We start from the raw sequence: 21,599 nt of genomic DNA, 5'->3' as shown, positions 1-21,599 counted from the left end.
TGTACTAGTGGATGCACTTGCAAACATGAGAGTATTTGCTAGGTGGTGTTGTGCCCAACCTGGGGCCTCTGTGGCCGGGCTAAATAGCTTAGTATTTTGCTTCTCTGGGTGTTCCCGAATGTGATGCAATAGTAGCAAACGAGAGCGTCATTATGAGGTCATTGCGGGACAAGGGGAAAGGGGCGGGAGGGCCCTCCCTCCCTGAGGGGAGGAGCCCTTTCACCTGGCCCTTGAAGCACCTTCTCTTCACCGGAGTTTCCCGAGAACCTCCTCCCTCGGATAAGTCCTCTTGCAGCCGCCACCACAGAAATCTCCGTTTTCAATCTGGAGTTTTGAAATTTAGGCTCGGGTCTCTATGAGACCCTCTGGAAGCCCTGCCCCCAGTTTTAAGTTTCATCCAATAAAGAACCTAAAGCAGGGCCCGGCAGGCGGGTCAGTGACGCAATGCAGATTGATTGGCATTCAGGCCACAGATGTCCTAGATTAGTCCCGCGTTTCGCCAATCCAAAGGCTGGGGGTGGGACGGTGCAGGCGCAGAGGATTGGGTTTGGCTGGACTCGATTTAAAGAGACAGAAGCTGTCGGGGTCCAAGAAGACGGTCCGCGAGACCCTCCCCCCAAGTCCTTGGGACCACTTGGGTCCCCAAAGCTGGGGAGATGGTTTGCGGAGGCTTTGCCTGCTCCAAGAATGCGCTCTGCGCGCTCAACGTGGTCTACATGGTGAGGTTTTGGAGGTGGGGGGAAAGCTCCAGGGCGGAAAGGCCGGTGGAGAGAATGTCTAGGGGACTTCCGATGGGGAGAGGGATGTACTAGGGGTTCCGGGAAGATTCCCGGGAACTTCCGGCGAAGAGGGAATTCCTAGGGACTTCCGTGGGAAGAGGGGAGACTTCCGGTGATCAGAGGGTTTATCTAGGGGTGGGAGGTGATGCAGTGAAGGGTCATCGTGGGGATAAAAGCCCAGTCCTCCCTCTTCTGAATTCAGGCTTCTCCCAAATGGAAGTGATGAAGCGAAATGTTCCATTTTATATTCATAGACTTTACGCTCCCTGCCGCCTCTCAACCCTATTCCAGCCATCCTGACCTCTGATGGGAGGAGTGCCTAGGGATGGTCCTGGCCCTGGTAGTAGCACCTCCTCTCACTCACTCGTGCCAAACTCAGTTCTCCTTTATTGTCCAACCACCGCTCTCACCTTGGCCTTTGGCCGTGAAGCACACTGGACTTCTTTTGAGATATATCCTGCTGTTTCCCATAGCTGGTAGGCTTGTTGCTCATTGGAGTGGCTGCATGGGCTAAGGGCCTGGGTCTGGTGTCCAGCATCCATATCATCGGAGGAGTCATTGCAGTGGGAGTCTTCCTTCTTCTCATCGCGGTTGCTGGACTGGTAGGTGCTGTCAACCACCACCAAGTACTGCTTTTCTTTGTATCCTGACCTGAAGTGATTGGGGCACCAGGGCTCTTGGGAGGACTGTGTTAGCTAGGAAGTTAGAAAGGAGGGTAGGAGACCTCCGGTGTTTGGGGGATATGTCTCCTTGCCCTCCCTTATACCATACTCTGAAACACAAGCCAATGATTTTGTTTTCAGCTGATATAATTGTGTAAGTTCTTTGACTAGATCAGATCGTTGTTAGAGGTGGAACATAAAGGAATCTAGGACATTTTTTTTTCCGTAACTCTTCCTCTCAGTACATGATCATCCTTGGTTTGGTCTTCATCTTCCAGTTTGGAATCTCTTGCTCATGTCTGGCTATTAACCTAAGCAAACAGGTAAGAAGGTGCCCTTTCAAGTACTCACGTTCCCCCCCACCCTCTAACCTCTTGACTTCTTACTCTGTCTGGCCCCAAAGATCATTCTTAGACCCACTACTTCCAGAGCTATTTGCTTCCTTTGGGATGTCTGGCTAACTGACTGTGAGGACCATCCAGAAGGAAGTGGATAGTTACTGTGTCTGCACCTTTGCTTTTGAACGATGTTAACTCCCTTTGCTTCAAAAGGGAAACTGAAGCACTGGAACTGGGATCAAAATGTAGGGGATTCTTAAGGTTAGCAGCATCAAATGATTTCCTTCTGCCTATATCCTCTAGACAGATGTCATCAATGCATCTTGGTGGGTCATGAGCAACAAGACCCGGGATGAACTGGAAAGAAGTTTTGATTGCTGTGGCTTGTTCAACCTTACAACCCTGGATCAACAAGATTATGCTTTCTGCACTGCAGTGAGTTGGCATGGGAAGGGGTAGGGGGCAGCAGTGGTTTGAGAGACAGAAAACTGGCTAAGGCCAATGCTCAAATTGGCAGATTTGAGCTTAATGTAATTGCCTGTCTCTAGCAGCTCACTTGTATTGGGGCTGTGCGCTGGTAGGAGTGGGGGGATGGATACAGATTCTAGAGAATTAGCCAAGTGAAGTCCAGTCTATAGGATACTAATCAGGAACTGGAAAATAATTCCTAGGGTCATTCACCATAGTTAATGATAGAGCACCATAGCAACTCTGCACCCTCCAAATATGCATATGTGTGTTTTTTCCTCAGGTCTGCAAGAGCCAGAGCCCCACATGTCAGATGTGTGGAGAAAAGTTTCTTAAGCATTCAGATGAAGCCCTGAAAATCCTGGGGGGTGTTGGACTCTTCTTTAGCTTCACAGAGGTAACATTCTCTAGTTCCTTTATATCCCTTCTCTACACCTCCAAGTCTTAGCCCCAGAGATTCAGTTTGTGCTTATCTCTTTTCTCTTTGCTTCTACAGATCCTTGGTGTTTGGCTAGCGATGAGATTTCGGAATCAGAAGGATCCTCGAGCCAACCCCAGTGCCTTTCTATGAGACTTTGGATCCTTCTGACATCTCTCCTGCTGTCTGTTCTCCTTAAGCTTTTTCTTCCCCTTAGGGAAAACTTGGGGTCTGTAGCCCTTTTTGTTTGAGAAAAAGGAAAGGCCCTTTGCCATGTTCCCTAAAGATGACTGAACAGTTAGGCTTTATGCCTTGATATGTTTTGCTGGGAGAAAGATTATAAAGAATAAAGAAAAACCCTTCTTCCTTCCTCTCTCCCTAAGTGGATGTGGGAAGTTTCCAGGATTACATGAGATGGGATGGGGGTAGAGTCATTCCTGGCTGTTTCCCCTTTTCTCCCTTCCATATGCTGGACCACCTCAACACATCTTTGCTCCAAGGGTAAATCAGGGACAGAGCCAGAGAGAAAACTACCAAGAACTCTTGTAATAAAGAGGACCTGGTTTGGGGACGTTCAGTGAATATAAAAATAAAAACCATTTAAACTCTATATTCAAAGAAGCCATGTAAGTGCCTTTTCTTCTTTTGTTAGTTGAGGGGCTCCACTAACTATGTAGACCTTGTGATCTAAAGAGAATCTGCAAGGAAGTTCCATCTTCCAAATGGTTTTTTTTCAAATCCCCAAACAGTAAAGCCAATCAGAGGAAGCAACATTAAAAAAAAAAAAAAAGACCATATTTCTTTGTTTTGTTTGTCCTGTATAAAAAAGGATCCCAATATAAAGGTATAAAGAAGGGAGAACAAGGGACATACCCCTTGGTGTAAGGACACAGGATAAGGATAAGCCTCAAAAAGAAGGGTGGGAGGGGAATGTCGTTAAGGCAGTAAAATATTGTCTGTAAAAAGTTGGAGGAGGAGTCTCCACAGCTTCAGAGGTGAAGGCAGCGGTTGCCTTCTCAGTGGTGGGGCTCTCCCCTCAAGTGTTCAAAGGAAGGGAAATTTGGTGTCTCTCGCCTTGGTTCTGTTCCAGCCACTCCGCTGCTCACTCTGCGTCACCTTCTGCCTTGTGTAGATAAGAGTGCTGCAGGGCTCGGAAGGCAGAGATTCGCTTATGTGGGTTAAAAGTCAGCATCTCCTGAGAAGGAGCGCAAAGGTCAGAAAACATGGAAGAAACACAAAAGACTCCTGCTTACCCCAACAATACCTAGATTGGTTGATTTTCTCTATCCTTGTTGTGGACAGCTGTTCAAAACAATAATAAAAACCAGCCCGTTCACTAACAAGTCTCAGTAACAACAATGCATTTGGATTCCTTTTATCCTGTTCCATTTCCCCCTACTGGTGGCTCAAGTGGTAAAATAAACTGCCCGCAATGCAGGAGACCTGGGTTCAATCCCTGGGTCAGGAAGATCCCCTGGAGAAGGAAATGGCAACCCACTCCAGTGGGCTACAGTTCATGGGGTTATAAAGAGTCTGACACAACTGAGCGACAAACACGTGACTTCCCCCTGCAGTCTCGCCCTGTGCCCATGCCTGAGTCTATTACCAGCAGCAGCTGTGCTCCAGATTCCTCCAGCTCAGGGACCACGGACTGCACTGGGCGGGCCCCTCTGGGGGAAAAGGCTCCTCGGGGTAGAGACACATCTCGGGGCCAGTCATCCTCTGGGGGAAGTCCGATCAGGCTATGGGGAACAGGAGAATTCTGGTTAGGAAGGCCCTTTTCCAGCCCCCATCTCCAGGGGCAAAGCCAGCTGCTGTCCAGGGCTCAGCAGAAACAGGAGGACTCAGCATGCAAAGTTCTTTCCCCTTGCAGGTCACTTACTCAAAGATTTTGCCTAACTGGTCAGCTTCAGAGTTTCCACAGAAGAGAGGCCTAAGGTGAAAAGAAACATTCATTCCGGTAGCAGTCTTTCAAAGACAGGGTGGTAGATAACTGCTTAGTGGCTCAAAACATAGGGTGTGGAGAATAAAGGACTACGAAATTCCTAATTCCAGAACATTTCAGAGTTCCCAGCTATGGACAAGGTGGCCAGTAGTAAGTGGAAGAGCGGGCAGGGTATGGGTGTGGTTTATGAATAAAAGACTTGGGAAATTCAAAATGTTTGGGATACTTGGGCCCCATACTTTCGACGAAACATTTCTGCGAAGATACAGCCAACGCTCCACATGTCCACGGGTGTTGCATACGTAGACTGCAAAAGAACTTCTGGAGCACGATACCAGAGTGTAACAACCTGATGGGAATAAGTAGTGCGGATGAGAGCCCTGCAAGTTGTTGCAAAGCACATGAAAAAACACACCCTTTCTCAACTGCTATGGGCAATCACTCTTCTCCCCCGGCCAGATCCCACCCTGGCCACCAGCATTCTACCAACCACAGGTGTAAGTGCCATCTGGTAGCTGTAGATCCTGGCCAGGCCAAAGTCAGCCAGCTTGACTGTCCCACCACTTGTCACCAGAATGTTCTCTGGCTTCAGGTCTCGGTGAACGATGCAGTTGGCATGAAGGAAATCCAGGCCTCTTAGAAATTGGCGCATCAGATCCTGGTTTGGAAGGGGGAAGTACAGAGAAACTGGGAACCAGGTGCCACACCTGAAATTACAACAGAAACTACCACAAAGGTCTCAAGCTACCTCTCAAGTGTCTGCCCACCCTACTTACCTTTATGGTCTCCACTGGCAAGCCTGGTGGGGGTGCCTTGTCCAGGTACGTCCTGAGGTCTTGGTCCACATGCTCAAACACCAGGGTCACTTTGGTCTCCCGGTCAGTTCGGGCTGTTGCACAGACGTCCATGAGCCTGGCCAGAACAAATGGTCACTCACTGAGCAGTGGTCTTGGACCCAACATGGCCTCCCCTATTTCCTCAGGGTTCCCACTCCTCTTCTGACCACCACTCCACATCTACAGGTTAGGCTGTCTTTTTCCTTTCACAACCCACTCCCACCCTTCCATCTTCTTCTCACCTGACAACATTGGGATGCTCAAAAGCCTCCAGACGCCGCAGTAAGGCCACCTCCCGAACGGTGCTGATGGGCAGGCCCCCTCCAGCACCTCCTCCATTGGGGACTCTTACACTCTTGAGGGCCACAAAGTGGCCACTGTGGGGATCACGGGCCTTGTACACTGTCCCATAGGCACCGACACCAATCTCAGCAACTGGCTCATATCGGGAGGTAGCCATTCTCAGACCAGAGGAGACCCTACAATCACAGAGACCCAATGAGCCTGCAGCAACAAAGTGACTCCCACAAAAGACATCACAAAGACAACATCAACAGCATTCCCAAACTTCCCTGAGGGCAGCCCCCTAGGTAACACAATAACTCTAACCCCAAACCCTCCAGTCACGTGAGGCCCTATAACTTTTTCAAAAATGCATTTTCTTTTGGGACCATCGAGCCCCACACAAGGGAAATCCCATACGACACACCCCCTACATCAAAGACCCGACACCCAGTTCCTGAAATTACACCTCCCTTCGGCCACAAAGGAACATTATCACATCCTGCCCCACTTCCCGCCCTCGAGCAACCCTTCCATAACCAGCCCGCGTAGGAAGCAGTGGAGGGCGAGAATAGTTCCCATTCCTGAAAAGGGATACACTCACCTCGCCCCGTTTCAGGAGCTGCGGGGTCGGCCCGTTAACCGGACCCCGGAGCCGGTTCCTGCAGCGCCATACACTCGAGGTCTGTCCTGGGCAGCTGGACGCTATGGGCCCGACCATAGACGCAGGCCGCAGGCTAGAGCGGCCCCCTTTACCCCCACCCTCACCATGTGACCAGCTGCCAAAGAGGCGCGCGGAAATCGGAGGGGCGGGGCGAACGCCGGACGTTCGGACCACGTGACCAGGCTACTCATGCGCAGAGGGGCAGCCGGGAAGCGGCTTTGAACGCGAAAGGGGCGAGGAGGGGAAAGAGGCGGAGGAGAGATGGCAACCACGTGATCTGTTGCTATCACACGTGACCGCTTGACATTGCTTGGAAGAGCAGAGGTGTGGTTACGCTGAAGGGCACGTGACTGGCTGCCTTAACTCTGGCTGGGGCGCTGGGGCGGTGGGGCGGGAGGAGAGGGTGGAGGCCAATGCGGTGCCATGGCAACCTGGGCCACCCAGGATTCCCAACTCTCGGCTGCAGGCCGAGCCTGAGTCTCACTACCTGTCTCTCACTCTCTCTAAGCGGGGAAGTGGGTCGAGGGACGGGAGGTGGTACTGTCGTCTTTCTGCTTCATCGCCAGCGGAAAACATGTTCTCACTTGTGTCTTTGTTTCATTCATTCATTCAGCAAATGCTTACTGAGTCCTTGCTTCCTGTGTGTATGTGGGGTTTCTTTTTTTTGTTAATTTTTTTTCGTGTCTCAGACACTTGACCTTTTTTTCAACTAGTGATAAGGTTATCTATAAAGATATAGTCACATATTTTATATGTGGTCATATAAAATAGGGAGTAGACGGTGCCCAGTTCAGTTCAGTTGCTCAGTCGTGTCTCTTTGCGACCCCATGGACAGCACGCCAGGCCTCCCTGTCCATCACCAACTCCCAGAGCTTGCTCAAACTCATGTCCATCGAGTCAGTGATGCCATCCAACCATCTCATCCTCTGGCATCCCTTTCTCCTCCCGCCTTCAATCTTTCCCAGCATCAGGGTCTTTTCTAGTGAGTCAGTTCTTTGCATCAGGTGGCCAAAGTATTGGAGTTTCAGCTTCAGCATCAGTCCTTACAATGAATATTCAGGACTGACTTCCTTTAGGATAGAATGGTTGGATCTCGTTGCAGTCCAAGGGACTGCCCATCTGTGGACAAAACTAGGATTAAAGGACTGATGGAAGACAGGTTAGTACAATAATCCAACAGCGTGTGTGGCAAGGTAATGTCGTCCCCTCTTCCCAACTTCCACCTCTTCCTGGGAGTGTTAGAGCAGAGACCAGATACCTTCTGGCAGAGAAGTTATTGATGAGCCGGAAAAAGGAATACTTGACCTTTAAGGTTCTTTTCTGGAGTAAGATGGTATGACATGTGTGTATGTGTATGATATTATATACACCACATATAGATAGACATAGGAGTAAGCAGGAGCAAAGAAGTTACCACCACACTGCATGAAAATGAGTGTTCCCTTCTGCAAACCTTGTGACTCCTTATATGGAGTCGTTGTGCTTCTCTTTTTTCCCCTATGGCAAGCTTAGCCCTAGCCCTTGCCCTTACCCTAAGAGACTTTTCCCAAACAACCTCTGCTCACAGACATCTAGGTAGGCAACAGGCAAGTTTCTCTGACTTCCCTTGTCTTACTGATTCCAACTTCTTTGTCTCCCAACCCTTTGAGAGAATGGGAATAAGGAAAAGAAGGGATCAGTTTCTCATTTATGATAAACTATCTAATATCTAAAATCTGAAACCATTCTATTACTCTGTTTGCTCTCCTTGTGCCCTAACTTCTGTTCTCCTTAATCATCTGGTTGAGGATATGAATTCAAGCTTGAGATTCATATAAACCATACTCCAGGGCGAAATGGAAGACATGTCAGTACAGATTTCCCCTTTTGCATTCTGATAGTCGTAGTCCTGGGCCTTTGCTGGCAAAGGCAACTGGAATTCTGGTAAGAAAAATCCCAAGGTGCTAACTGATTAAGAGGCTTGTGAGGTGAATGTTTCATTGACTATTTTGCTAGGATTGGTGGGTTTGTAAACCTCTGGAAGGCTAAGTGTCTCTGAGTGTGTTAAACTTCCGTCCTACACCAGCAAGGTCCCACTTTAGCCTCACACTCCACATAAGCTCACTGTTCTTAAAATAGAAGTCATCCTCCATGTTGGCTTGGGTTCCAGACCGTTTTTCTGATTCATTCATCCATCCATCCAAAATATTTGAATGCTTTGTAAGAGCATTACTCTCCTTAATCACTTTCTATTGAGGATCCTTAGTTTGGCAGTCTGTCCCTGATTACATACCCTCCCTTTTTCTGTTAATTACTTTTTTTACTAATTAATTATTTTTCCCAGTGTGTTTGACCCAATGAGCTTCCCTGGAATTCCTTTTCCCATAGCATTGATAAGGAGAGGAGAGGGAGGATGTAACTGTAAGGTAGAAATAAGGGATGAAGAGGGTACAACTGGTTCTCAGGGTCAAGACCCCCCATACAACAAAAAGCTAAGCATGTGTGTGCATGTGCGGGTGTGTATGTGTGTGTGTTAGGTATGGTTCACTTCAGTGCAGTGGTGGTGGGTCAGGAGAATACTAGGAAAGACACTCACCCCTTTAACACTCCGCTCCTTTGCTCACTCACCTCCCTCACACATTACAATTACACACTTTTGTTTTTCATACAATCCAATTCCACCCCTTACACATTCATCTCTTTTCCACAGCCCCACACTGTGCACACTTTTCAGTCTTTTGTGTAAAAGTGTTTATTGCTTGAGCCCATGTCTTGCTCACTCACCTCGGACCCTTGCTTAGCTTTCTTTCTTTGCACACTCCCATTTTGCACAAGCCTCCCTCCCTCGTGCACCTGCGTCTGTGACCACTCACCTTCCATCCTCACCCGCTCCCCCCCCACACCCCCATTCACACACCTATTCTCTTACCCATGTGCATATCCTCCTTCCTTGGCCACTCCCCTCCCTCCACCCTCCCCCGGGTTCGCACACTCGCCCCCGACTCTGGGGACACCTGCTCGTGCGGGGCAGGGCGGGGATGCGCAGCCGCGGCCACTTATCCTCCTCTCCCCCTCCCTGCCCCGCCCCTCCCTCCATCCCTCACCGGCTCCCCGGCTCCCGCCCCTCCCGCCCCGCCCGCCCGCCGCTCCGGGGGGGTCTCCGCCGCCGCCGCCGCCGGAAGGAGCCGCCATTTGCCACCGCCGAGCGCACGGGCCGAGCCGGAGCCGGAGCCGGAGCGGGACTGGGGCCAGGAGGACGGCGATGGGGGGCGGCCCCAGCGCAGGAGGACCGGGGCTCATAACCCTGGGGGCCCGGCCCGCTCCGGACCCGGACCCGCGGGGCGCGGCACCCTGAGCCCCCCCACCCCGCCCCCTGCCCCGGCCATGGCTGCCCGCCCCGCCGCCCCCGGGCCGCCAGCCCTCTCGGCCCCGCAAACCCCGGAGTCCCGGCGGTGGCAGCAGTGAACGGCTCTCGCAGGCCCGGTAGACCCCAGCTGGGCTTGGCTCTCCAGCGCGCGCCCCCTCCCCGGCCTTGTCCTCTCCCTTCCCCCCACCGCCCGAGAGCCCCCCTTGCACGCCGCCCCCCGCCCCCCGGCGCCCGGACGATGCTCAAGTCTCGGCTCCGCATGTTCCTGAACGAGCTGAAGCTGCTGGTGCTGACGGGCGGGGGGCGGCCCCGGGCCGAGCCGCAGCCCCGGGGGGGCGGGGGAGGCGGCTGCGGCTGGGCGCCCTTCGCCGGCTGCTCGGCCCGGGACGGCGACGGAGACGAAGAGGAGTACTACGGGTCAGAGCCGAGAGCCCGGGGCCTGGCCGGCGACAAGGAGCCGCGGGCCGGACCCCCGCCGCCGCCCGCGCCCCCGCCGCCGCCTCCGGGCGCTCTGGACGCCCTGTCGCTCAGCAGTAGCCTGGACAGCGGGCTCCGAACCCCTCAGTGCCGAATCTGCTTCCAAGGCCCTGAGCAGGTCAGGCCTGGGCACCCGCCGGGACGGGGAGGGGTGGGGGCGCGCACCTGGGGTGCCCGGGGAGACCGGGAGCAGGGGGCGGGGCCTGCGGAGGCTGGGCGGGACCCAGGGACCTGGGGTGGAAATGGAGTGAGGTTGGGGGACTTGGCTGGAGACTCCAGGAGCGCAGATTTGGGGTGGAGGCGGATCAGGGGTCTCCAGGAAGGGGTGGGGCTTTCTCCTGGGAGGGCCCCAAATCCTCTCGGCTTAACCGAGACATCTTTTCTCCCCTACTTCTCTCACCCCAGGGTCTCTGTAGGCTGAGGGCTGGGAGGTGGGCAGACAGGAGAATGCTTCTGTTCCCACCTTGAAAGGAGGCGCCCAGCCGGTGCCCTCGCCTCCCTCAGTAGTTCTCTCCGTGGGGCACTTTTCTTCACTTGCCATTCCACAACTTGCCTTCTCATTCCAAAGAATATTCTTTGTTTAAATGTTATGGACAAAGTTGTCCCGGGATAGTACCAAGGGGGTGTCTCTTCTTGTCTTGAGAAATTACTTTGATTAAAGGGGAACAGCCTCCACTTACTTAGGATTTTTTCCTTTTTGATTCTTGGAAACTGAGGACTGTAACCTATCCCACTCTGCACCACATCTGTGAAACACTTTACAGTGATGGAATGGGTTAGGAAGGCATGGCTCAGAAGCTCGGACTTCTGTTTCTCCAGATCCTAAGGGATGGCCTTCCATTTCGGAAGCCTTAAGGAGCACCCTCCTCAAACTCTAGGAACAGAGAAGACCCAGTATTTACCAGCCAACTCCCTCCTCCCCTTCCCTTCTCTTGTCTCTTCTATTGGGTCCCGCAAGTTTACCTTGAACTCTTAATTTTTTCTTTTGGGCTTGTAGCCTTAGCGTCTTGCTTTGTTTTGTTTGAAAGCCCTGATTTTTTTTTTTAAGGTGGGAGACTGACCTGGAGAAGAGGTTTCCCTCTCCTGAAGTGGAGAGGACTGGGGTCGGGTGGAGATAGCTGACAGGGACCCTTCTCACTCTTCCTCCAGGGGGAGCTCCTGAGCCCCTGCCGCTGCGACGGCTCTGTGCGCTGCACTCACCAGCCCTGCCTCATCCGCTGGATCAGCGAGAGGGGCTCCTGGAGCTGTGAGCTCTGCTACTTCAAGTACCAGGTCCTGGCAATCAGCACCAAGAATCCCTTGCAGGTGAGGTATAAGGGGAGCACTCTTGAGAATGGGGCAAGGGCCTTTCAGCAATTAGAATCAGGGATCCTCCAGGCAGCTTATTTCATCCATTTACTCTTGCTTCAAAGTCACCCTCTCCTCCATTATCATAATCTCCTGTCTATAAATATCTCCCTTCCTTCATTTACTCACAAAGACATTTATTGGGCGCCACCTGTGTGCCAGGTCCTGGGACAACAAAAGAGGAAAAGGTGGTAGCGCTGCTGTTACTGCCGGAAGCAGACATATAGAATTATCTATGTGTCAAGTTCTTGGTGTATATTAACTCTTTTAATCGTAATAATTACGTACTATTAGTATCTACATTTTAAGTCAGGACATTGATGCACAAGTAAATTTTAAAACTTGCCCGAAGTTACTCAGCCTAAAAGTGAGTAAGGATTTGGAATTCAGATCCTAGATGATCTGACTTCAGAGCAGTTGTCTGTCATGCCTTTCTAAAATAAGACAGGAAATGGTCTCAAACAATATGAAAAGTGCCATATTCTAGACTTGATCAAGGCACAGAGAAGACAGATTATTAGCCCTACCTGAAGGGTTTCAGGAAGGCTTCTGGTGCATCCTCCTATTCAGGGCAACCCTAACCTGGCTTTCCATCTCTTTCTGTGACTTTTTGGAGCCTTTTCTCCCATACAGTGGCAGGCCATCTCCCTGACAGTCATCGAGAAGGTCCAGATTGCAGCCATAGTTCTGGGCTCACTCTTCCTCGTCGCCAGCATCTCCTGGCTTATCTGGTCCTCACTTAGCCCTTCAGCCAAGTGGCAACGGCAAGATCTCCTCTTTCAGATCTGCTATGGCATGTATGGCTTCATGGATGTCGTCTGCATAGGTGAGGGCACCTCTCTTTTCTCACCTGCTCAGCATCTTCCTCCAACTGACTTCACTTTCCCTGCCCATTCCCTCAGTTTCATGGCCATGTTTTCTACCATTGAGAACCTTTGGGGCAATCCTGGTGTCCCTCCCTTCCCTGCTTCTCCGGGCCCTTTGCAACCCTATCTCCTCCCCCTGGAGAAATGTTGGCTTAAGTACCTCTGGTCTAGGTCTGGACAGCATTGACTCTGGACTTCTTATTCTCTTGCTCAGGCCTCATCGTCCATGAAGGCTCCTCTGTCTACCGTATCTTCAAGCGCTGGCAGGCAGTAAACCAGCAGTGGAAGGTCCTGAATTACGACAAAACCAAGGACATAGGAGGAGATGCAGGGGGAGGGACGGCAGGGAAGCCGGGCCCCAGGACCTCACGGACGGGCCACCCCACTGGGGCCACCAGCCGACCCCCGGCTGCCCAGCGCATGCGGACGCTCTTGCCTCAGCGCTGTGGCTACACAATCCTGCATCTCCTTGGACAGCTGCGGCCACCAGATGCCCGTTCCAGTTCCAGTTCTGGCCGTGAGGTTGTCATGAGGGTCACCACGGTCTGAACTGAACTCCAGGAGCGGGGATGTTGAGTCAATGCATCGGCCAGAGATAAGCTGCTGTGGCTGCTGGATGTACCACCTGGACAAGGTGTTTGGGGCACACTGCCTCCACCAATGAGGATCTCTGTGGACAGCTTCAAACTGGAGACATTGTCTGGCCTCTACTGCCCACTGGGTAGAGACACCTGGATACATTCCAGCCCCCACTGACAGCCCCTCACACTCATCCTGGGGCAGCCAGTGGGCAGGTGGGGAGAGCATCATTTCTTCCCTAGAGAACCGTCCTTACCTCAGCTCCTAGGGCCTCCAGCCCCCAGCTCCACTATGGTGACTTGGTGAAGGGGGACCAATGCCAGAAGAAAGGGGCTGTAGACCCCCCCCCATTCCCCACCCCATGGCCACAGGGCAGCTGGCAATAAGACTAGTATACATTGACCTCCCGTTCCCTGCATGAGGGCGGGGGTACTTCCCTGTGCTCCACACCCCCCCCCATTGCATGGGGGGAAGGGCATAAAGAATCATTTATATGCACATGGAGACTCCTTTCTCATCCGGGGGTTTTCTGGAGGGTTGGGAGGTGTGGGGAAGTTTCTCTGCAGAGGTTGCAAATCCCAAATGCAGCAGTGATTTCTGAGTTGGAGGTGTAACTCCCACTTGGTGGTGAATAATTCACATTGGCTGCTAGGTGGCAGTGCTCAGAAGCATCTCAGGGGTGGACCTGACACCTGGATGTTGTGTGATTTAGGAAAAAATATCTCCCCACCATGGTTTTCCTGTCTACCTCATAGGGCTAGATTGAGAATAAATGAGGGGCAGGTTGAATGCCATTGTAGGGAAAATCAGTGATGGCATAAAAAGGTTTCTAGACTAGTTGATGGTGCATTTATTTCAAATAATAGCTGATTTACAAATTCCAAAATGTTTTTCAGCTGGAGTTACACAGAGTCTTGGAAATTTGTGTTAAGTATCATAATAGATACAGAAAATTTGAGGGGAAATAGACATTGCAAATGTGAAGGATGGTGGTTATTTGTAAGAATGAGAGCTCCTCCAATCCCCTAAACATTGGGGGCTGGAGCAGTCCTTGTTCAGGGAATCTTGCAGGTTCTCTCAATCCCTACTAGGTAATGTGCTCACCAGGAGAAGTGGTGTGAAGTGAATTTGGACTCGTTTGGAGTGAGACAGACAGACTCTCCCAGGGTTATGAGTCTCCAGCCCCAGTTTAAGCTCCCTTGTTCAAGGTCACAGGTCTGATCCTGGTGTGCTCCAGCTAGTTGATATTAACTGGAAGAGCTTGTGCTTGGAGGCAGACGCGTAGAGGGCTGAGAAAAGGTTTGGGAAGGACTGATTAAGATGGCAGCGTGATGCCTGGTCCCTTTCTCTTGCAGCCTTGGGGCTGTGTGTTATATGAAGGATAGTGTCTTTTACGTGAACTGTTGATCAGCAATTAAAATAATTACTTGATAACATTGCTTAAGTCAGATCCAGAGACCTCTCCTATTATTGGTCCTCATCTCAGGGAAGGCTCTGCTTTGCCTTCTCCCTGGAAGTGTTTTGGGAATGCTTCTCTATTAAAGGCCACATATCCTTGCCCAGGAAATGGTCCTCCCCAATCCCTCTCCAAAAGGGGGGGGGGGGGTCTCAGCCGCTGTCCATGGTGCTGGCACCCGGACTCGCCTGGGAGTATAGGAATCAAAGCTGTACTTGGGTGTGAGTAACCTGGAAGTGTTGAAGTGTATCACCTCCAACCTCAGAGGGGATTAAAGTGGAGAGAAAACTGAGGCTGAGCCCTACCCTCCACCCACTTTTCCAGTGGGAAATAGTTTCCCCAGAGAGATAACCTTCCACGTTCTCCACCTGGGGACACAGAAGGACCAGACTTCACTGATTTCCCTTTCACAGACTAGCTGATGAGAACCAGAAGGGAGACAGCATAACTAAGTGACTCCTAGTTCTTATCCAAGTAGATAGGGTTTAGGTAGGTATGACACAGGTAGGGTTTCCTGTGCCAAGCCTGAGCTTTCCCCCTTGATGTCCCCACGTAAAGGCTTAGATATAACCAAGAATATAGGCACTTAACATACAAGCACACTGTCCATTTCCGTGCTGGGTCCTAAAACAGGGCTAAGCAAGACATCATTTTCCTCTCCCCTTCAGGACCATTGGAGGTATAGGTATGGAGGTTGGGACCAGCAATCTATATTGTCCTCTCTCCTTTTTCCACCTTTAAAGGATTATTGTCCAGGAAAGGGTCATAAGATCTGCTGCCCTCCTCAAGTGAGCAGGCCTACTTTCCCATGAGGAGTGTGAATGTGAAAAATCTTGACCACTGATTCCAGGGGATAGGGTCTGAGAGGAAGTGGGGAGTTACTCTCCCTCTAAGCTCAGAACTGCCAAAAATCAGGTCACTTAGGTTCAAGTTGAGCTAGTGATAGTGAGTAGGGTTAGAGACTGAATGCAGCCGAGAAGGGGCTGAGAGGAGGAACAGTAAAAGCACCAAACCTTGGTCTTTGCACAGGGTTGGGGGTATACCCTACCACTCTGTAGATCTTACATAAATAGATAGCCCCCAGAAGGCTAGTGGCTGATGGGGTTTCTGTGGAAGGGAGCCATGTCTAGGGCAGGGGCTGAGGTGGTGAGAGGAGGAGGAAGTGTGAAGTGAAATCTCTGTCTCCATCTGCTAATTGGAATGGAGGGGAGCAGGAAGAAGGGGGACAAGTCCTGACATGGGGAGGGTAAGCTAGGCTACAGAAGGCGCTGCAGGGAAGGTGCTGAGAGATTTATTCGTATGGAAGATGAGTTAATCTATATACATCACGAGGAGAGAACTGAGTCCAGCCTCTGGGGGGCCAGAGAGTGCTGACTCAGGGGGACAGGGACTCTTGCTACCCACTCCTCTTCTGCTTCGGTGCCCTAGGGTTTCTAGCCACCCCCACACTTGGCATTCATCCTCTCTGATGTCATCTTTCTGTCTGTATCCTTATCTTTCTCTGAAGGAAATTACCTTGGAGCAACATCTCTAAAGAGGGCAGAGTGGCCATGCTAAGGTGTCCTTTTAGTCCTGGCAGTCCAGGTTCCAAAAGCACTCTTCTACCAAACAGTCAACCATCTCTGGCCATCTCTGCAAGTCCCTCCCCACCCCTTTTAACAGCCTAGCCCTTGAAGCTACTTTTCATCACCACCCTTCCTTAATCTCTTACAGAGAGCCAGACTTGGCTGTTCCCACCACAGATAGAAATGTCTGGGTTTGTGATGCAAACCATTCTCCCAGGTGTCTAGACCTCCCATTGTTATGGGGTGGGGGCGGGTGGTCACTTCCCTGACCTGAGAAACCAAAGTAGGGAATCTGGGTCAAGGTCTTACCTCCAGGTCTTTGTAGGAAGTGAGGAAAATAAGTCAAAAGTCAAGGATGGAACATTCAAAACAATTTTTTAATTTAAAAACAGTATTTAAAAAACTTCAATATGTAAAAGGAAGACTTAGATCCAAAGACATCTCTGCCTGGGATCTAAGTGGTGGGGCAAGCAAACTTAATAGTGACCAGAGAGCCAAGGAGAGTTTTTTTAAAAGTCATAACCCAGGTGAGGATAGACTCACCTTCCTAGGGGCAAGATGAGGAAGAAGCAGGGTAGACAGAGCCTGGTAAGCTGCTTGTCCCTTCTGCCACATCATCCAGATACAATCTGAGAGTTTACATGGTGTCACCCAGTCAGGGACAGGCCCCGGCAAGGTGTATAAAGAGAGAATAAGGCCTTATCCTTCCTCTCAAAGAGCTCTCAGGCAACAAGAGAGGATCAACCAGGGGCAGACCAGATACACACTTAGCTCAGGCCATGGTAAGTGCTGATCCAGCAGCATCAGTAAACACTGTGAAGCCCCAAAAGGCCAGTGGTTGAATTCTTCCTCAGGCCACCCAGCATGATTAGTTAAAATTGAAGTTGGCCCTTGAAGGACGCATATGATATGACTAGAAGGGCTAAGCAGGCTAATGGATCACGGTTTTCTCAAGGCTTGCTGGGTCAGGCCAGATGCATACTTCCTACCTCGATCAGAGCTGCTTCAAGCACTTTGCTATGGTCTCTCTAACCAGACAGTCTGCAGAGAAATATACATCTCTTGGTCTCATGCCTAATAAACCCCTACGATGAGAGAAACGGTGATGATGACAGCCTGTTTCCACCAGACTATCTGTCCACAAACTGTAGGTTGATGCTTCTCTCAGGTACCAGGACAGTCCGGGTCATTGGTCTGACGGGGGCAGAACCTGGCTCAGGCTGCACCTCAAAGTTGATCAAGATCTGGAAAGGGAGGAAGAAGGCTATCGCTATGCAGGTGTCTACAATGGTGGGCTTGATTGGTAATGGGCATTATTAGTGTTAGGATGGTCAGTGTTGGAATGGCGCCTGTGGCTAATAGGGGATGTCTTAGTCAATGAGGGTAAAAGATTATGGTAGGGAAAAAGATAGTCCCAAAACCCTTACTCACCCTCTGGGCCTATGATGGGACTGACATATTTCAGAGGATTAAGTCTCCCAAGTCTTATGTATTTCCCTATGCCTATCAGGCGGGCTTCCCAGGTGGCTCAGTGGTAAAGAATCCACTTGCCAAGCAGGAGATGTGGGTTCGATCCCTGGGTCAGGAAGATCCCCTGGAGAAGGAAATGGCAACCCACTCCAGGATTCTTGCCTGAGGAATCCCAGGGACGGCGGAGCCTGGTGGGCTACAGTCTATGGGGTCGCACAGAGTCGGACACGACTGAAGGGACTTAGCAGCAGCAGCAGCAGCAGCAGCAGCAGCAGCTTGGGGAAGGTAGAAGATCTAGATCACTCACCTGGGCCAAGGCCATTTGCAGCTCAAGCTCTGCCAGGCGTCTCCCTATGCAGCTGCGCTTGCCAAAGCCAAAGGGGAGAGATGCAAATGGGTGGGGAGCTGGGCCTTCCCCTAGCCAGCGAGCTGGACGAAAAGAATTTGGTTCCAGGAACTGGGCAGGGTCCCTCGAAGTGGCATAGTGACACAGAGTGACCAGCGTCTGGTGAGGGAGGAAAACAAACTTGTCAATTTGGGCCCAAGAATGCCAGGAGGGAGGTAGAGAACAGGACCTACAGACTAGGAGGAAGGCAGGTTCTGGTTGACTGTGATTTGAAAGTTTTCTGGAGCTACTTTTCTCTACTGCCCCATTATATGCCAGAGAGGCACCCAGGCCAAGGAGAGGGTTTGAAGGGCTTATGGAGAGTATCTGAGAACAGGAACAGTCCCAAGGTAGGGATGGCTTAGCAGGAGGGGCCCATAGACTCTACTCACATTTTTGGGGATGATATAGTCACCTACACAAATGTCTTTGTCTGGGACACGGGAATTTCCAGGTACCACAGGGTACAGTCTGGATGGCAGAGCACAAAAGGGAGACAACAAGGTGAAGCAAGGGCTATAGCCTTCCTTTCCTGCCACCCAAAGTCCAAACCCATTCTTGGCCAGGGAATAGAGTACCATTTTCCTGCACCCTCTCTCCCAGCTCCCACCCCCTATATGCTTTCCCAGCCCTCCCCCAGCATTTTCTCTAGCTCTCCTCTCCTGCCCCCTCACCTTAGCACTTCCTTGACCACGGCCTTCAGCAGGGGCAGCTGGGACAGAGCAGTGGCCGAGGGTTGGGTACTGGAGTTGGGGCCCAACGCAGCTGTGATCTCAGAATGGAGTGCTGTCTGGATTTCGGGGTGCCGGGAGAGCTCATATAGAGCCCAGGAGAGCGTGTTGGACACCTGCGGGGACAGGGGGAAGCATTAGAGGTGTTGAGAGTGGGGACCCAGCATAGGGGGCAGGATATGAGGCAGTCTGGACCCCAGGAGGTGCTAAGCCAAGCTGGCCTAGAGGACCACAGTGGGTTTCCAGTGGCAGGGAAATGGCCCCGAGATGGAGGAGGTTAAGCTGTGGAAGTGGGGCTCCCAACACAGAGGGAGAACCTCACCGTGTCCACCCCGGCGAGTAGCAGCTCTGTCACATTCCCCAGGATGGACGCAGCAGGCAGCTCTTCCCGGAGCAAGAAGTAGGTCAGGTGTGCCCCAGGTCCCATGTCCTCCTCAGACTTCCCAAACTGGCTCCTCATGGCTACCTCAGCCTCTCGCTGCTCTACGTGCTGCTGGGCTGTGCAGATGGGGACAGGGTGTTCCTCACCACCTGGGAACAGCTTTATGTTCCCCCATCCCCACTTCATTTCTGTGCCTTGCTGTGCGTGTGCCTACTAAGTCGCTTCAGTCATGTCCCTGACTCCTTGCGACCCCGTGGACTATAGCCCACCAGCTCCTCTGTCCATAGGGATTCTCCAGGCAAGAATACTGGAGTGGGCTGCCATGCCCTCTTCCAGGGGATCTTCCCGACCCAGGAATCGAACCCGCATCTCTTATGTCTCCTGCACTGGCAGACGGCTTCTTCACCACTAGCGCCACCTGGAAAGCCCAGTCCATCTGGGAAGCCCAATCTGTCTGTGCCTTACCGAATGCAAACATCTGGTCCCAGTCTCGGCAGAGGCGGTCCCAGGGTCCGGGCACGATGCGGTGCAGCCAGTTGGGCATCGCCATGGTCAACAGCGTGGACACGAACACCGAGCCGACTGCGCGGATGAAGGTCTCTGTGTCTGGGGGCACCTCCGCCTCCAGGCAGCCGAGGCGGGAGCCCAGCAGCACCGCAGCAATGCCTGGCCGGGAGGGGGCGCTGTCAAGGCACCTCGAGACCCGGCCCAGGTGCTTCCTATGCGTGTTCCCGTCCTGGGACTCACCTTCCAGTCCAAACTTGTAAAACTCTCCCGCCACGTCTCGAACCAGGGCGGGCGGCCCAGCGCCCAGTCCCCGCTGGTGCCGCAGTCGCCGCACAAGGTCACGGACCACACCGTGTAGGGTCCCGGCATAGCGGGCGGCCGCTTGAGGCCGGAGGAGCAGCGGGGCCAGGAGGCTGCGGAGCCTCTGCCATTCTTCCCCTTCCCTGTGCGGGGGTGCGGAGAGGGGGCGCATCAGGGCAGACGGTGATGTGGAGAGGCGACCCGACGGGGCTGGTGGCGCTGGAGATGGAGCGTGTCGGGCTGGGGTGGCCAGGAGAGGGATAGCGTCTTCTCTCTCGGGGGTACAGAAACTTGACCCTGCCTGCACCCGCTTTCCATCCCCACTCCTCGTTACTCATATCCTGCCCTGGAGGGGCCTGGGTTCCTGGGTAAGCTGAGTCACAGAATCTTCCTTTGCATCTAGATCCTGGTGCCTCAGCCCCTTCCGCGAGTCCCCAGGATTCCGGCTTCAAAAGATAAAGAGGTGAATAAGCACGAGAGCCGGGCTCCACCTGAGCTTGAGCGAAAAGGACTGGAGTGGGAACCTCGATTTGCCAGAAGGTTGGGAGAACGACCAACTTCCTCCACCTCCCCAGACTGTCTCCAGACCGGGCCGCAAGGGAGGAAGGCAGCTGGACGTCGGGGGCTTTGGGGCCAGAGAACTCACGCGGTGAGCAGTCCGCAAGCCCGCTGGCGGCGGCGACGGTGCTCCGCCCAGGGTGAGAAGCTGCAGCGTTCGGGGCAGGGTCCCTCCTGTCGTAGCAGCTGCTCGACAAGCGTAGGGGCGGCCAGGTACACGGTGCGCACCGTCCCGAAGCTGGCCAACCATACCGGCCCGAAGCGCGCGGCTCCCTGCACCTGGGAGAACGCGAGCAGCGGACCTGGAGACCCCGGCCGAGAGCTCCCGGCTTGGCCTGCGCCAACTCCAAGGGCGCTGTTTGGGGTTTGAAACGGGGAGCTTCTGCTCCCAAGTGGTGTATGGCTCTGATGCTGCAAACGCCTCTCCATTCCCTCACTCCCCATCCCTAGGAAGTCTGGGTGTGATGGGCAAAACGGAGGAGCTGGGAGCAAAGCTGACATCCAGCATCTCTATTTGGTCACCTGGGCGGAGAAATCCCTAAAGGCTCCTCCCGTGGACTGTTCATCTTAAGACGAGCCCCCACTGAAGGTACAGGAGCGTACTAGCTTTAAGAGAGTCCCGCCTCCGGCGCACTTGTTCTGGATCTACGAGCCTCCAGACGCCTGCATCGCGAGAAGGGGCGTTTTGAACGCACTCCTCCGCCGGGTATCCAGAGGACCCCGCGTCCCGCGGGCCACCTCCCCCAGCCCCAACTTCGTCTCTTCTGTAATTCATGAGCATCCGTTCCCACCGGCCCTCTTTGCTACGTTCTGCACTAGGGTTTGTGAATGCCAACCTCCTCAGCTTTCAGTCCCGGGAACGGCGCCCCGTTCTACCTGCAGCTCGTGCAGCCGTGACAGCCCTCCTTTGCAGAAAAGCTCCGCAAGGAAGCCGGGCGTGGAGGGGCCTGGGATGTCCGCCAAAACCCGGGACGCTGAGTCGGAGCCTCTGGAGCCCAGTGAGGCGCCCAGCTCAGGACAGCGGACGCGATGGAACACTTTGGATGCGAGTTTGAGGGTCTGGGTCATGGTCTGGCTCCGGAACACAGCAAAGCTCGCTCCTCCAGAGCATCTTGCCCGGCCGCTATTTAACTCCTGGACGCTGTAGTGGCGACGCCCCCTCCCCAAGCTCCTCAGCCAATTCCCTCTCCTGAGTGGTCGGTGCTGGGGTTAGCACCCAGGAACAGTAGGCGGGGCCG

General features: G+C 52.8%; 4 protein-coding genes across 8 annotated transcripts; 2 read left to right on the top strand and 2 right to left on the bottom strand.

The window, feature by feature from the left end:
* Window positions 1–543: 543 nt before the first annotated feature.
* TSPAN31 (tetraspanin 31) lies at window positions 544–3,275 on the top strand. 4 transcript variants are annotated; one of them, XM_081594199.1, is made up of 6 exons: window positions 544–719; window positions 1,253–1,381; window positions 1,684–1,764; window positions 2,083–2,214; window positions 2,531–2,644; window positions 2,744–3,275. In XM_081594199.1, exons 1-6 carry the CDS (start codon window positions 657–659, stop codon window positions 2,816–2,818), a joined length of 594 nt encoding a protein of 197 aa, XP_081450325.1. In that variant the 5' UTR covers window positions 544–656; the 3' UTR covers window positions 2,819–3,275. The 4 variants fall into 4 exon arrangements, with proteins under 4 accessions (XP_081450325.1, XP_081450324.1, XP_081450326.1 ...); XM_081594198.1 differs by having other exon boundaries at window positions 1,253–1,420; XM_081594200.1 differs by lacking the exon at window positions 1,684–1,764.
* Window positions 3,276–3,462: 187 nt separating this feature from the next.
* On the bottom strand, window positions 3,463–6,488 carry CDK4 (cyclin dependent kinase 4). Of its 2 annotated transcripts, XM_081594195.1 has the most exons (8): window positions 6,333–6,488; window positions 5,689–5,925; window positions 5,387–5,522; window positions 5,101–5,268; window positions 4,850–4,959; window positions 4,548–4,598; window positions 4,272–4,407; window positions 3,463–3,860 (listed from the first exon to the last, which is right to left on the bottom strand). In XM_081594195.1, the coding sequence occupies exons 2-8, from the start codon at window positions 5,904–5,906 to the stop codon at window positions 3,768–3,770; spliced, it is 912 nt and encodes a 303-aa protein (XP_081450321.1). In that variant the 5' UTR covers window positions 5,907–5,925; window positions 6,333–6,488; the 3' UTR covers window positions 3,463–3,767. The 2 variants fall into 2 exon arrangements, with proteins under 2 accessions (XP_081450321.1, XP_081450322.1); XM_081594196.1 differs by lacking the exon at window positions 4,548–4,598.
* A 1,800-nt stretch (window positions 6,489–8,288) lies between these two features.
* On the top strand, window positions 8,289–14,438 carry MARCHF9 (membrane associated ring-CH-type finger 9). The gene is given in 6 exon segments (XM_081594194.1): window positions 8,289–9,728; window positions 9,730–9,960; window positions 9,962–10,333; window positions 11,365–11,520; window positions 12,196–12,388; window positions 12,643–14,438. Coding segments are annotated over 6 exon segments (1,713 nt in total). The 5' UTR covers window positions 8,289–9,302; the 3' UTR covers window positions 12,978–14,438.
* Window positions 14,439–16,386: 1,948 nt separating this feature from the next.
* Window positions 16,387–21,429, bottom strand: CYP27B1 (cytochrome P450 family 27 subfamily B member 1). Its single transcript, XM_081594173.1, has 9 exons — window positions 21,238–21,429; window positions 20,450–20,640; window positions 19,744–19,946; window positions 19,462–19,662; window positions 18,937–19,112; window positions 18,558–18,730; window positions 18,276–18,354; window positions 17,806–18,003; window positions 16,387–17,272 (listed from the first exon to the last, which is right to left on the bottom strand). The coding sequence occupies exons 1-9, from the start codon at window positions 21,427–21,429 to the stop codon at window positions 17,159–17,161; spliced, it is 1,527 nt and encodes a 508-aa protein (XP_081450299.1). The 3' UTR covers window positions 16,387–17,158.
* Between the last annotated feature and the right edge of the window lie 170 nt (window positions 21,430–21,599).

Source organism: Giraffa tippelskirchi, chromosome 4, assembly GCF_054371585.1.
Source record: "Giraffa tippelskirchi isolate mGirTip1 chromosome 4, T2T-mGirTip1v1.2.pri, whole genome shotgun sequence".
Lineage (NCBI taxonomy): Eukaryota > Metazoa > Chordata > Mammalia > Artiodactyla > Giraffidae > Giraffa > Giraffa tippelskirchi.
The sequence above is the reverse complement of the archived record's forward strand: the minus strand, read 5'-3'. Positions and strand labels throughout refer to the sequence as shown.

Bases quoted from the DNA above. Each gene is read 5' to 3' on its own strand.
- TSPAN31 (XM_081594198.1), top strand. From the start codon at position 657: ATGGTTTGCGGAGGCTTTGCCTGCTCCAAGAATGCGCTCTGCGCGCTC. The intron at 1,765-2,082 runs GTAAGAAGGTGC...TATATCCTCTAG, and splicing joins CTATTAACCTAAGCAAACAG to ACAGATGTCATCAATGCATC. The intron at 2,215-2,530 runs GTGAGTTGGCAT...TTTTTTCCTCAG, and splicing joins ATTATGCTTTCTGCACTGCA to GTCTGCAAGAGCCAGAGCCC.
- CDK4 (XM_081594195.1), bottom strand. From the start codon at position 5,906: ATGGCTACCTCCCGATATGAGCCAGTTGCTGAGATTGGTGTCGGTGCC. The intron at 4,408-4,547 runs GTAAGTGACCTG...TGTTCCCCATAG, and splicing joins CAGTTAGGCAAAATCTTTGA to CCTGATCGGACTTCCCCCAG. The intron at 3,861-4,271 runs GTAATAGACTCA...GCTCCTTCTCAG, and splicing joins CTGGAGCACAGCTGCTGCTG to GAGATGCTGACTTTTAACCC.
- CYP27B1 (XM_081594173.1), bottom strand. From the start codon at position 21,429: ATGACCCAGACCCTCAAACTCGCATCCAAAGTGTTCCATCGCGTCCGC. The intron at 18,731-18,936 runs GTGAGGTTCTCC...CTGTCCCCGCAG, and splicing joins TACTCGCCGGGGTGGACACG to GTGTCCAACACGCTCTCCTG. The intron at 18,355-18,557 runs GTGAGGGGGCAG...TCTGCCATCCAG, and splicing joins GTGGTCAAGGAAGTGCTAAG to ACTGTACCCTGTGGTACCTG.